This window comes from Meleagris gallopavo, chromosome 5 (genome assembly GCF_000146605.3).
Source record: "Meleagris gallopavo isolate NT-WF06-2002-E0010 breed Aviagen turkey brand Nicholas breeding stock chromosome 5, Turkey_5.1, whole genome shotgun sequence".
Classification (NCBI taxonomy): Eukaryota; Metazoa; Chordata; class Aves; order Galliformes; family Phasianidae; genus Meleagris; species Meleagris gallopavo.
This window is the reverse complement of record NC_015015.2, coordinates 44,060,385-44,074,622: the sequence shown is the minus strand read 5'-3', so window position 1 is coordinate 44,074,622 and position 14,238 is coordinate 44,060,385. Positions and strand designations below refer to the sequence as shown.

Sequence of the window (14,238 nt, the reverse complement as noted above, 5' to 3'; positions counted from 1 at the left end):
AAAAAATAGAAATGTTTGCTATTTGGCATCTTACTTCAGTTGCATGACTGATCAGATCTGACAATGGAGATGGTGCTTTCATATAACAGCAATGATTTCAATGGTAATATGTTGTTTTTTTTCTTTTGCCAAGCACCTGTGATGGACAATGTTTTGGTTTCAACAGTAAAGCAATATGCAGTAGATATTGTGACATTCTCTCTATACTTGTTTTGAAGACAGAAATGTCCCTTTACAATAATGAAAATAAATGCCTTATAACAAATTTTACTTTGCCTTCTCTTTATGAGTGGGTAGGGCAGCGAGGGGAGCAGCTGAGTGTGAGAAGCTTCTTCAGTGTCATTGTTACTTTGGACTTTGTTAAACCAGCTCTACTAGTGAACGTGGCTGGTGTGGAATCGTAGAATGGCTTAGGTTGAAGAGGACCTTAAAGATCACCCAGTTCCCACCCCTTGCCATGGGCTGGCTGCCCCCCACCAGCTCAGGCTGCTCAGGGGCCCATCCAATCTGGCCTTGAGCACCTCCAGGGATGGGACACCCACAGCTCACTGGGCAGCCTATGTCAGCACCTCACTGCCCTCCAAGTAAAGAATTTCTTTCTAATGTCTAACCTATATTGCCTATATAGGTTATATATAAAACCTATATGGCTTAAAGCCATTCCCCTTTTCCTATCAAGTTTTGGTTGGTTTGGCTTTGATTTGTAAGACTAGTGGGAATAGACTATTTATGTAATGACTGCATAGCACATCTAGATGTCACTGGGATTCAGGCTGTTGCTGTGCTTAAGGATTTATTCCTAGTGCTGCCTTCTGGACTGATCCTGATGGGGAATTGTTGGTTACTCAAAACCTAGTAGGGTTTTTAACCAGGATTGTATTTTGTCTAGTGCAGGAGAGGTAGATGTCTCACCCAGCAGTATTAAATTTTGCTAAGCAACAGGCAGGTTCAGCCTGTGTTCATGTAAACACTGCCTGCAGAGCAGTGCTTTGTGTCACCTCCAAGGACAGAGCTGCTGCTGCTGGTGCCTTGCCCAGCCCTGAGCTCTGTCTTTCCCTTTGAAGAAAGTCTATGGGTCCCAAACATTTGCCTGGGCAGACATTCAGAAGCCAACCACCCAGCCCAGCCCAGCGATTGTCCAGCCCTCCAGCTGGTACCCTGCTTAAGTTCAAGGACATGGCTGCTCCTGCAGTAGTGCCTGAGGGGATGGAAGGGGCAGGATGTTGCCTCCCCTCTGCATGTCCCAGTTCTCCCCATGACTGTCCCATTTATGAATTTCTTATTAAAACCCACTCACGGTGCCTGAATAACTTGACCTTTTCAAATGTTCACCCAACACTAAGACTCCTTAGCTGCCACCTCAGCTGCATGGAGCCATCCAAGCGTTGTGGTGAGGCTGGGAGGGCCATCATGGTGGTGAGGGGATGCAGCCCACTAATATGAAAGCTTGCAAAGAAAGCAAAGAGCCCACCGTGGTTTTATTTTTCCTTAGATAAATTTTTTATATAGAATATATTACAGTCAGAGTTCTCAGCTTTTAATCAAAAGGTAACAAGTTATTGCAGTTTTACCCAGTGAAACTACCGGTGGGAGGAGAGCTTCCTAGAAAGCTCTCCTGTCTTTTAAAAAACAGAAAGGGAAGGAGGAAATAAAAATAAAGAAAAAGAGAGAAAATACAGGTGTAGGTCACACTTCTTGGCTACGGTAGCCCGATGGGGCGGGTGGACATCCGTAGGGGAGAAAGGAGCGTGGGGACAAGAAGCGGTGATGGGCACAACACTACTGCGAGGGAGGCAGGCCTGGCGCCCGTGGGGCCGGCGTCCAAGGCGCGGTGCTTCTGCTCATCGTACTCGGCATGAGACCGGGAATGGAGACCACGGTGGAGAGAGGCTGCGGCCAGCCCTCAGCCCCGCCTCAGCTCGTGCAGCTTGTGGGCCACGCGCTCCAGCTCGGCCTCGATGGCGGCAAGGCTCTCCAGCTCCTGGTCCTGCAACGAGAGCAGAAATGGGGCAACAAGGAGCGACAGGGGTGGGAAGTGCGGCTGGAGCCATGCCACCTGCATATTTCAGTGCCTGCTGCAGTGGGGAGATATGGCAGTGTTGCCTCAGTCCCTGCCAGCACATGTGGAGGCATTTGGGCCATTCAGTCCCTATTTCCCAGGAGCAGCAGGGTAGACCTCCTCCATACAAATCACACTGCTTTTGACCAAGAAGGATGAAGTGCTCCCAGAGCTGCTGTAAGGGCTTTGGGCTAGGAGGGAGCAGCCTTCTGCAGGGAAGAGACCTTCCCCAAAAGCAGATGATGGCAGGAGGCAGAAGGGGCAGGTGCTCTCTCCTTGCTCAGAGCCAACACATTTAACTTCGCTTTCAACCAACCTGACACCCTCCTGGATGCTGGTGGGCAACTTTTGGGCAACACTCCTCTGCGTTACTAAGGCAAAAAAAGGTGTCTTGGAGGCAAGAGAAATGCAGCAAACTGGCTACATTCCTGGGGACCTGAGCATGGCTTGTTCCAGAGCACTGCAGTACCCATTCCCAGCCTCTGTGTTCAGACCTCTGTGGCTCATATAAACTGGAACTGGGCTTCAACACCAAAGAAACAGAAACAGTTGCTCCTGGCTGCCAGGGGACATGCTGAGCTGTTGCATAACATCAAATGAGGCATGAGGGAATGAGGCATATTCAGACAGTCTCATATCCCTTGCAGACATTTCCACTCTAACACCTGCCCTCCCACTACAGTTGTCCCTGGTTTGCCTCCCCAGGAGGTATGAAACTGCTCATCCCATACCTGAGCTTGGGACAGAATTGACTATCCTGTGACTTGAAGGGACTTAGAGACACAAAACCCACATCAAGACTAGTCACTGTGTCCAGCACAGGCCAGTACAATGCTCTTGTCACATTTTTAAAGCTCTCTAGGGCAAGGAATATTTTTGCACTGATTACTAAATCTAGAAAAGAAACAAAGGCATAGACCAGTGGAAACCTCAATAATACCCAGGTCTGAAAAACTGGAAGAATCACCAAAGATCCCTGTAATATCACAGAGAACCAATATGGGCTGCATAACAGTTAGGCATCATCCTTATATTCCATTAGGACAGTTTGGATTCCCAAGTAATAACCAGAGAGGGCCTATTCTTAAGCCTATGTACACCAACCTCTGTTCTCCTGTTAGCACTGCCTTCCTCATCCTTCTTTTCTTCAGGCATGGGAGCAAGCGGAAATCCTTCACTGCTATCCTCCTTTGAGTGATGCTTCCATGACCTTCTCACATCTTCCTCTGGACTACTGAAGTCATACTTGTGAGACCTGAATGCCATTTTCATGGACCTGTCTGGGTCTTCTCCACTATCATTTTCCTCCATGCGCTTCTTTGATGTCAGCTGCTTGGCCAGCTCATCCATTTTGTTCCACCTCTTGGAGTTTTCCCACTCCCTGGAGGACTCATCCTCCATTTCCTCACTTTTGGCATCCCTGGACTGAAAGGTATCCTCCTCTGCCTGCATTCCCTCATCCTCCAGGCGATGCCTTCCTCGTCTCAGTACACGTGGCTGCTCTTCCTCCTCTTCAGAGCTCTGCTCATCTTTGCCAAATCCCAGAGCATCGTCATTACCTGAAAGAGCATAACACACACCACTGAGCATGAGCTTTAACCTGGTTGGGCTCCACCTTTGAACCAAGACTTGAGAGGTGATGTAAGGTGACTTAGTCCCCATTTTCCCAGGATTCTGGGATATCCACTCTCAAGTCACTGTCTCAGTAATGCGGACTGGAGATAACAGTCAAAATCACAGAGGATGTTCAAGGAAAGGTAAGGAATTGTCCCCACGTGACAAGTGAGCAGCACACAGCAAGGCAGCTGCAGTGTCTGTGCTACTGCCATGCATATGCCCATGGGTCAGGTGCTTAGGGGTTCTGGGTGACTGTCACTGGGGATATTTCTGTAAACCTGGTAAGCACCTGCCTGAACTTTTAAGGTCTAAAGCCTCTTATCAGCTTGTCTCAGCACTCTCATCTCACCCTGGATAGGTATCAGCACAGTCATCTGAGATACATACCATCATCTTCCTGCATCTCCTCAGCCTCCCCCTCCTCCTCAGCCAAATCAAGTAATCTCTCTGCTTCAGTAGGGTCCTCCTCTCCAGGAGCATCTTCTCCATCATCCTCCTGCTCCACGCGCTCCTCTGCTGCCTCCTCCTTGCTCTGCCCCTGGCCCTGCCTGGATGGCTGCTCTCCCTCCTCCTCAAGCTCCAGGCTGTTCCTGGGGCCTCTGCGCTGCTCCTCTCCTTCCCCTCGCTGCTGTTGCTCATCCTCACCCAGATCTTTGTCAACATGGTTGTCCAAAGCTGCTTCTCCCTGCACATCTTCTGCATCCTTGATCTCGTTGCTCTCTGCTTCGTCCTGGTCATCCTTCTCACCAGGGCTGGCATCCTGCAGCTTAGGTTCCCCTACCTCCAGGCTATTTTTTCCTTCTTCTCTCACATCTTCCTTTTGCTGGGTTTTCTGTGCTGCCAGCTCAGCCAGGGATGCTGTGGGCTGCTCCTCCTCAGGGTGCTGTTGTGCCACATCTGCAGAGAAGAGTGAGAAACAACACCTCTCTTGAGAGCTCACAAACAGGGGAGTCTGGGTGAAAAACCATCACACCCCTCACGGGCATCTCCTCCTCCCAACACGATAGCAGTGGACTAACCCTTCTTCCAGCAGCACTGCATGCCTCCAAATGGGCTAAATGTGGCCTGTTCAAATTTCACTGCAGGGACCATAACCTAATGTATTTCAAAGAAGGCTGTAAGACAGACGCACTTTGCTCTTGCACCTCTTTCAGGACAGAGTCATGACTCATCTTAAACACTAAGTACGGCAGCAAGGTGGAGGGAATCACTGTCATGTTGGTAACCTGAACATCACTGGTTACTACAGCTCAGAAGTGCCATGTTGTTTTATCTGGTACATCAGACAAAAGCAAACATAGGGTTGCTGGTGCATGTGACACCCAAGGAGAGGATGAGGAGCAGATGGACACACCAAGGCTATCAGAAAGAACATCCTTGTTTACAGCCTGCCTGGATTCCCCGGCAGGAGGCTGACACTGACCTCTTTGCTTGTTCTCATCATTCTGACTTTCAAGGACTTCAGAAAGTTCATCTTCAAAGCCACTTTTCTTTTGCTGCTGAGTTCTCTCATTGGCACCTGTGTTGGGTAACAAAAAGTAGCAAAAAGCAGCACCTTCTGTACTTTCAGCAAGTACAGACAGCAAAATAGCTGTGCTCTTTATAATTCTATGTGTATTTTCCGCAATGGACAAATCTGCCAAAGGGGAGCTGTAAAATGGGAGATGCATGAACCAACTGTGGTAACAAAGCCATCATCAAAAACATTATCTGCAGGAATAAAAAGGTCTCTGTGAAAACAGAGAGGCAACGTTGCTAGGAAAACAGCAATATTGATGGAGAACTAGGGAATAGGAGATGCTGAGCTGCAACACATTGAGGCCAACAAAATACTTAAGTATTGGAGTATTGGAGGATAATAATTGCCTTCTTCCAAATGCTGCCCACGTACCTGAGGTGAGCACTGGGAGTCCCTGTGCCCTCCCACCTGGTGATGGGACCCTTCTCCATCAGTGCTGGCTTCACGAAGACATCTGAAGAGAGTTTTGAGCTCAAGGAAGAGCTTGAGACCACTGCACAGTTGTCCTGGCAAGCAGTGCTCCCCACACTGGTCCATCCCAATGGTATCTGCATACTCAGCAAGCCATGCCTAACCCAGCTCATAGCCTGTTTCTACAACTTAACTCTAAGGCCAAAGACAGCAGTGCTGGCTCAGTTATCTCCAGCCTTACAAGGGGCAGGGCTGTAGGGTATGGGCTTTTCAGACTGATTAGGAACAGCTGAAGCCAGCACAGAGGAGAGCAAGGAAGGAACCTTTGTTTTTCCCTTGGGCTCCCACTGTCAGTCACTGATCTCGGTGAGAGCTCATGTTACGTCGTTACAAAATGGTGTGATGGGTTTAAGTCAAGGAAAGAACAGTGCGAGCAGGAGCTCCATTGTTTTGCATAGTGTGTATGGCAATAGAACACAACCTGCACAATCTGGTCTGCCTGGGCAGCAACCCAGAGCAAGGAAGAGGCTCAGGTTTCTTTCTTCTGGATCATCAGAGCACCTCTGGAGCCCAACTGGGCCACTGCCTGCTGTCCCCACACAATAGGATTTAGGCAAGGACCAAATCATTGCTTTGGGAGCTGCACAGTGCTCTCTCCTAACCTTGACATGCATTTTCCCTCTCATTTCTCCCTGCTGCCTCTGTGGCTTTCCTACTCTCTAGGCAATCTGGTGGCAGTGTCTCCCAGCCATCTCAGGCCGCTGTGCCATCAGGACACAAGGATGCCCTGGCAAGGCAGGACTGCCAGCTGAGTAAGCCATGCAGAAGGAGAAGGCAGGCAGGTAGCTGCAGCCTCAGCTGGACCACCTGGCTGGGATCCTCACCAGCTTTGAATTGTGCCTTGCCTGCAACCTGCAGTCCTATGCTGGGGACCTGTGAATAGTTTTCTCCCACCCCAAAATACATACACTCTCTAGGAAAACTGTATGTGGACACTAAGTTATGCTGCAAGTTATTTAAGTCATCAGATACATAGTAGAGTTATTGTAAGAATAGTATCCCTACACTTGCAGTGTTCACTGGAAATCCTGGAACTATGTTCCTTATGACACATTTTTATGATACTAAATTAATGTAAAATAAAACTACAAGAACTGTGCAAGGAGCTACAACTGATGAAATCCACCTTCCCAAACAACTGTAGTAAAACTATACCTTGAGCTGCAATTTCCTGAAGTTCCTTCAGTAAATTTTGGTGGCGAAGGATAGAAATGATTCGTTCATCTGGAATAGGAGAGGCTTGGTACAGAATGTGGTCAAAGACAACTTTCCACCACCCTTAGGAAATACAAAAGTACCCCAAATTCCATCTCCCTCCTCATTTATTCCTGCCTGTCCCCTGGTCTGATTTGCTGCATCTCTTGGCAGGAAGGAGGCTCAGTGGGGTGACCACAGGGAAGGTGAAATTGTTGGGGACCATTTGCCAATTGCCAGAGCATGTGTCAGACTGGGCCATGGAGAGCAAGACCCTGCTTCACTCTCTGCCTGATCCCCTCCTGCTGATACCCAGAATTAAATGAATATCTGTACCTCCTCTGAGCGTCTCTAGGCATTCCTCACTGATTGGCAGTGGGTTTGGCTTTGATAAAGTATCAGAGATGACCTCCACGATGCACTTCATCACCTAGAAAGAGACAAAATACGAACAAAAGCACTGCTTCTTTTATTTATTTATTTATTTTTCTTAAATCAATCTGTTATCTAGGCTGAAATGCAGCAGATGATGGCACAGATCCTTTTGCCTTTCTGATGGATCCAGAACGGAACGTTCAGTTCCCATTTTACCTAACAGAAGAACAGAAGGTACCGCCCTAAACTGAGCAGTGAGCAAGTGACACATGGCAGCGGAAAGAGCTGCTTTGACACAGCTGAGGATCTGATGACTTCAGCCTACCCCATAGGCTGCACATAAGGAATGATTAAAGAGATACTCAATAGATGCACACTGAACTCAAATTCACCATTTTTAAAGTCAGTGTCCCTCAACTTGTACCTCACAAAAGGACTCAGTGGGAGGCCCCAGAGAGCAACAAGTGTCTGTAGCTCTTATTCAAACCCTGAGGAGGACATTCTGCTTAGACTGCAGCCAAGCATAGAGGGTGAAGAAAGTCAAATCGTACTCTCAAATGCAGTTGAGAAATACTGCTCTAACGGTCTAGAGAAGGGCAACCCACTCTGCAGAAGTTCTTGACTTCCTGGATGAAATAAACTCATTATAAACTGGAAGAGCTGAACATGGAGTCAGGTCATCTAAAGGCAAGGAAGTTCCCATACATTTGCTACTGCCTGAGGCAGCTTTCCAGACTGGACAGACACTGGGCCTGCCCTGTGCAGAACCCTTTTCTTCCATGTATAATGAGAAGGCATCATTTTCATCATCCCCACTCAGCCCTAGCTCTTCACACAAGCAGCCACTTAGTGCTGCATGGCTGGGTTAGCTGATCGAGGGCAGGCAGCCCTAAGGGCCTTCACCTCCCTCACAAGGTGCCATTCTCAGGAGAGCAGAGCGCTGTAGCTGCAGTAGAAATTAGACACCAGCCAGCAATTCCCGGTCAGCTACAATGTCACTCATTCAAGCAATTGGATATATTTATTGACCAGCCCGAACGGGCAAATTTTCACTCTGTAAGGTAATTCTCTCTGTAAGGAGAGAATTCTGCTTTCACAGGATACAGACAGGAAATCTTGAACTCTTTATCTATCTGCACATTTTGAGGGGATTTATTGCTGAATTTAAAATGTTGCAGGAAAGACGTAACGAAAAGAAAGAAGGGATATTTCTCCAGTATCATTCTTCAATACCACAAACAGCCCATTAATATTGATTTTAAATGACCTAGTGACAATTCGATCAACCATTAAAGAGAAGAAAAAAAACCCAACAGATTCTGATACTTCCTTTCCACATTTTCCAAAGTTTGGAGTCCTTTTTTTTTTTTTTTTCCCCAGTAGAAGTATTTGATGCAGTTCCTGAAGTAGGCAGTTTCTCATCATTACAAATGAGAACCTGTCTAATGAAACACCCTGAACAAGCTTCCTGAAGATTTCTAAATGACTTCAGGACATTGCCAGAGCACAAAGAAAAGTAACAACCACCACAGAAATCTGGCAGCTCTTTGGAGAAATAATGTAGCTTAATGAAATGAGGAATGCAGTCCAACAATTTCCAGAACTTTCTGTAAGATCAAATCTTGCAGAGTAAGGTTTCAAAAGGTCATGATGGAACAACCTACAGGAAATGAAGGAGAGCCTTTCCAAAATCATAGGATGGTTTAGGCTGGCAGGGATCTTAAAGATCATCCAGCTCCCACTTCCTGCCATGGGCTGGCTGCCCCCTACCAAATAAGGCTGCCCAGGGCCCCATGCAACCTGCCCTTAAATGCTTCCAGGGATGTAGCACCATAACTTCTCTGGGCAGCCTGTGCCAGAACCTCATCACCCTCTGAGTAAAAAAATTTCCACCTAACATCTAACCTACACTTCCCCTCTTTCAGTTTAAAGCAATTTGCCTTGTCGACCAGTCCTCCCTCTTGCTTGTAAGCTCTCTTAAAATTTAAAAGAATTTTAAGAAATTCAGACTGAAATTTTCCCATCGTTGTCCTCTAACTGCGAGCATGTAACTAATCCTTAAGACTTTGTCACATTGTCCCTGCACAGAAATTTTCATAGGAACACAGCCTTACTAGGAAAGATTTCACCACATTTGAACTCAACTATGCTCAGGCCCTTTCTGAAATACATGCTTGCAGGTGAGAAATACTGCCTTTTGAATGTAAGGGTAGGCATACGTCAGGCATACATTAACTGCTGTGGTCATGTGCAACTCCCTTGGTGCAAGGAAAGCTCTCTGAGTTTTATCTCAGCTCAAATCCATTTCAGTGCAGTACCCAAGTTGAGGACAGGCTTGGAAGATAATTCTTCCTTGGGAGAAGATTTCCATGGAGTTGCATTAGTTTTTGTAAAAAGTAAATGTAGCTTACTGGGACTTGCCATATTTTACAGATAAAGCATATCATGGAATGGATTTCTCAAGGAAAATTGTGGAATTAATAGATTTTCCCATGGAATGTCCAATGAGCATCCTGCTCTGGCCCAGCTCACTTTAAGGGGCAAGCATTTGCCTGAGCCTCATTTCTCAGTGTACAGCCTGAAGCAGGCACCCAATGGCTCAGCCCTAGGAAGGGCTAAGCAGGCTAAAGGTCTTAGCTGAGCAACAGCTCCTCAGGCCCAGGTGCATCTGACAGGAGATGAGGAGGAGTTTCTCATGACACTCATTCTGTAAATAACAGTGACCAGAGACCATACTCTAGAATGTGTGTCTGAGAGTAACACAAGTGTGCTCTCTCCTAATGCTGCCTGGGGAAAAACCCTGTGGGCTATAAGATTTCAGGAAACAAAGAGGTTCAGAAAGCAGAGGGGAAAGGGCTGGTGTTTGCTTTCCGTACATTGACTCCTGTAGAAGTCTTAATTTGGACAGTAAAGAGATCATCTCATCTGAAAAAAATACAGGTATTGTAACATCAGGAAGGAGATGGGAGGATTCTGCTGCAGATCAACACAGGCAAACATAGCTATCCAAGCATTCAGCTGCCAAAAGCCAGTTGGAGAGTGCACATGTGTGTGAAGTACATCAGAGGGATTCATGGATGTAGGTACAAAAGCCCACAAAGGAGGGCTGAAAAGGTCAGTCAATTCATATACAGTTTGTATCCATCCTGACAGAATGAACAGTAGCTGAGGACAGATTAGCACTCTGAGAGTATCCAGTTGCCTATTTTTCAGGCACATAGAGAAGTAACACACCACATGCATACAAAGGCAGACAGATGTATACACGCCCCCAAACACACACAGTCCCAGGCCTGAATCATATCTCCCCCCTACTCTCCCCTGAGTCACCTCCTGTTTGAAGCTTTGAAAAGCTGAAAGTAGGAGGACCAGAAAGGGTCATACCCAACCTCCATGCCCAACCTCATTGTGCTCAAGTACCCAAAAGTAGAATTGCAAAGGGTAAATCCTGGCAGGGAGGCAGTTGGGGAGGATGGATCCCGATGTGGGGAATTCTCATGCAAATCCCCCCAGCTGTCACTTCCTACAGGGTGTTTCAGTAGGAGCAGCCAAGAGTAAGCTAGGTAAGTGGAGGTTAATTATCGCATCCTTCAGCTTTGCTTCCCTCTTCCACTACAGGTTTATTCTTACCTTAGTGTCCCCTTTATTCATTTCATTTGTCACAGGAAGGGAGATAGCTGCAAAATGAGGAGAGGGCAAAAAGAAAGAGCTTGTTATTCCCTGCCTCTGGGAGACAAGCATAGAAATCCTATCCTGCTAAAAATGGGAGCGCAGGAGGTGGGAATCTGGCTCTGGTTGAAATGGCCCCTGGGTGTGCACACTGTGCCTCCCCCCGTTGAGGGGAAGGGAAGGGAAGGGAAGGGAAGGGAAGGGAAGGGAAGGGAAGGGAAGGGAAGGGAAGGGAAGGGAAGGGAAGGGAGCCTGGTGGCTCTGGCACTGGGGACCGGCAGGGCACGGCGCGGCCCTCGGGCAGTGACCTTGCGGCAGCCGCTGTCCGCGGTGCTGAAGCGGCCTCGGCTGTCTCTGTCCGAGGTACGCGGGACGCGCGGCGGAGATACAGCGGGGTGGGGGCGGCTCTGCCTGCAGTGCTGCGGAGCCCCGGAGCAGGGGAGGGGTCGCGGAGCTCGCTCAGCCCCACTTACCTGGCACGGCCAGCAGCAGGACGGCGAGAAGTCTCGGGCTCATGGTGCTGACGGGGTGCGGGGAAGGAGATAGGCAGAGCTTTAGTCTGGCCCTGGTTTGGGGTCTTCGGCGAGGTGCTGGAGGCAGACCAGCACTGTGTTTGTCTGCGCCAGTGTCCTGGCTGAAGATCCTAGACGGGGCACTGCAGCAACCGGCTCATTTATATATGTCAGCCCCTCGGAAATGGCGTCAGGAGGAAGCCACCTCCTCCTCTTTCCCTCCTCCCCTCTCACGCAGCCTGCCCATTAACCTCCACCACCTGCCGAGTACTGAAGGAGCAGCCACACTCCAGGACCCGACACAGCCACCCTGATTCCTCCGGCTATCTGGGAAAAATATTCCCGTAGCAAGATATCAAGCTCGAGTTGCTCTATCTTCTTTATACACAGCAGGAGCAGGATGATTATTCACTTTACGAAAGTGATAAGAGCTCACCCAACAACAGCCATCTACAAGCAGTTCTGCATATGGTTCATTTATGTACATACCAGTGGTCTGAAGTAAAAAAAGCCACTTTTTGTAACCCAGCCAGCATAGCCATCTGTAGGCGGATTTGCCCACTAGGGGTGCTCTTGCCTTCCACTGACCACAAAGAAAGCCTAGATAAATAGCTTAGAACAGATGTTGATATTTTTAGATGGCTGATAGATGTCTCCATTAAAAATAGGAGTGCCCATAAGACTGGTCAGTAGCCAGAGAACTGGTCACCACGAAGCCAGTTTTGCCAATGGAGATGACAGGTTCCAGCTATTTGATGAAAGATTTGTTAGGAAGCAGGATAACAGTAGGGTAAATAGCAAAAGTTGTTGAGGTTGTTATTCAGCTACTGTGATTCTGCAATCAAATTTTAATATGCTGATATCCTTTGTTTAGTAGTTCACAACAAATTATAACATCACACTATACTCTCACTGCTGAGCACTGCAAAGCTGGACTAACCAAGATTACTTGATCACAGCACATAGGAGGGAGAGGAAAAAATGAATTGGACCAATCTCTTAGTCACAAGCATTACTATGTCCTTGACAAAATGGCTGTTTATTCTTTGGACGTTAAATCTATCAGAGCTGCCCTTTGAATCTCTTTTGGAAGCATCTGCAATGTTCCTTTAGGAGATGGTGAGAGGTTTATTCACTTAAATGTGCACCCCTGACACTCAGTGTCTCTGTTATGCAAGGGATCATTATCCCTAGAGCAATTTCAGAGATCACAAAAGTCTAAGACTTATATTAGAAAATCAAATTCAGAAAAGTATACTGCCCTGTTACACTCACTGGAGAGTCCTATACTCAAAGAGGAAGTGAGAACATACTTGTTCTAAGATGACAAAAACTCTTCTACAAAACTAGAGAATACATGGATTTCCAGTATGCCATGGAGATGTGTTCTCAAATGTATGCTCAAATGTCCTCTAATATCTTCTAATATCTGATCTATGCCTCAAAAGACAGATTTAGATTATAAAAGCCCACTCATACCCACCAAAGTTCCCCCTGACTGTTGCATTTTCTATTTAATGGCAGAGAAAAGCTGGCAATAAATCAATCTTCTGAACAGAGTTTGGTGGACAACATTGATTGATGGTTATATGTTTATAAGACCATGAAATGAACATCCATGACAGTTCTTGTTGTATGGGGAACCTGAACCCTCCAGGAACAACAGACATCCTTTCTGTATGTGTGTTTATTTGCATTCTTGGATTTATCAATTTATTTATTATCTGTTGTCATATTCAATGGCCTTCTACTCCTTCAGGGTACACCAGAGTATTTTAGTCTGCAATTATAAAATACTGAACATTATTAAGTTTGTTAATTCCTATGTATTTCTAACAGAAAAACAGATTGATCTGTTTATCAGGCTATATTTACCTAGTTAATATTTACTTATCTTTACACATAAACACTGATCTTATTAGGATGATAAACTGTCTCAGTTCTAACCCAGTTGCTTATACAAAGCCTTTTTCTTCCCTGAGGCCCTGTTTAGTGAAATATAGTAGAACATGCAGTGTTTGTGACTATGTATTTTCCTCTCTCAAGCTATGGTCTTGCATCCTTTAAGTACATTGCAATGGAGAAACTAAATATTTTCCAGGTATGGCATGAGTTCTTCCACTGTAGTAGCATGCTGGATATTAATTTTTCTATTTATTGCCCCAGGGCAATGGATATGAAATTGTTAATACAGCTTCTGCTATTGGAATTTGTCTCATTAGGCACAGCTATATTAGGAACAGTCAAAGTAAAACGTGTCAGGGAAAGATTTATGTCAAAGAGCAACAGTGATCAAATAAAAAATTGGAAGATATTCTGCCACACAGAGAAAGGCAAAGCCAGATACAGACTTCAAGAGAAGAGCAAGTTTGTAAATGTCTTAAGTAGCTTGTTTTTTAGTATATGGAGAAAAGGAGTAGGTCCTTAGTGGCTGACAGTGATGATGATAGGCATTTCTGGCCAATTGCTGTTTCATTAAAAAGGCTGTTTAAGTCTGTGGAGAGAAAAAACTATTTTCCTTGTAACTGTCTGATTTCTAGTGCATGATGTGTGGTAAGAATATGGAGAGCTATATGCCATTATCTGCTTACAGTCATTAACACAGTATGTGCAGATAGGCAGGGTGATGAGTTATTGTGGTAGAAAAAGGATATTTGCCTTATTTGCCTGAAAGGTGATTTGAGAAGGAAATGCCTGAATGAAGGAAGTAGACAGCCAGTGCTACTGCATAACCCAAGCTCTGGGCTGAGCGAACAACAGAGCAATCCAAAAAGTCATATTGTTATATGACAAATATCATTTGGCTCAAACGCTATTCTTAG

At 46.4% G+C, this 14,238-nt stretch overlaps 1 protein-coding gene across 2 annotated transcripts; it reads right to left on the bottom strand.

Annotated features, from left to right (window-relative positions):
• Positions 1-1,460: 1,460 nt before the first annotated feature.
• On the bottom strand, positions 1,461-11,580 carry CHGA (chromogranin A). Of its 2 annotated transcripts, XM_003206670.4 has the most exons (8): positions 11,378-11,577; positions 10,866-10,912; positions 7,197-7,290; positions 6,822-6,890; positions 5,100-5,195; positions 4,064-4,573; positions 3,164-3,618; positions 1,461-1,987 (listed from the first exon to the last, which is right to left on the bottom strand). In XM_003206670.4, exons 1-8 carry the CDS (start codon positions 11,418-11,420, stop codon positions 1,904-1,906), a joined length of 1,398 nt encoding a protein of 465 aa, XP_003206718.1. In that variant the 5' UTR covers positions 11,421-11,577; the 3' UTR covers positions 1,461-1,903. The 2 variants fall into 2 exon arrangements, with proteins under 2 accessions (XP_003206718.1, XP_019471387.1); XM_019615842.2 differs by lacking the exon at positions 6,822-6,890 and having other exon boundaries at positions 11,378-11,580.
• Positions 11,581-14,238: the final 2,658 nt, after the last annotated feature.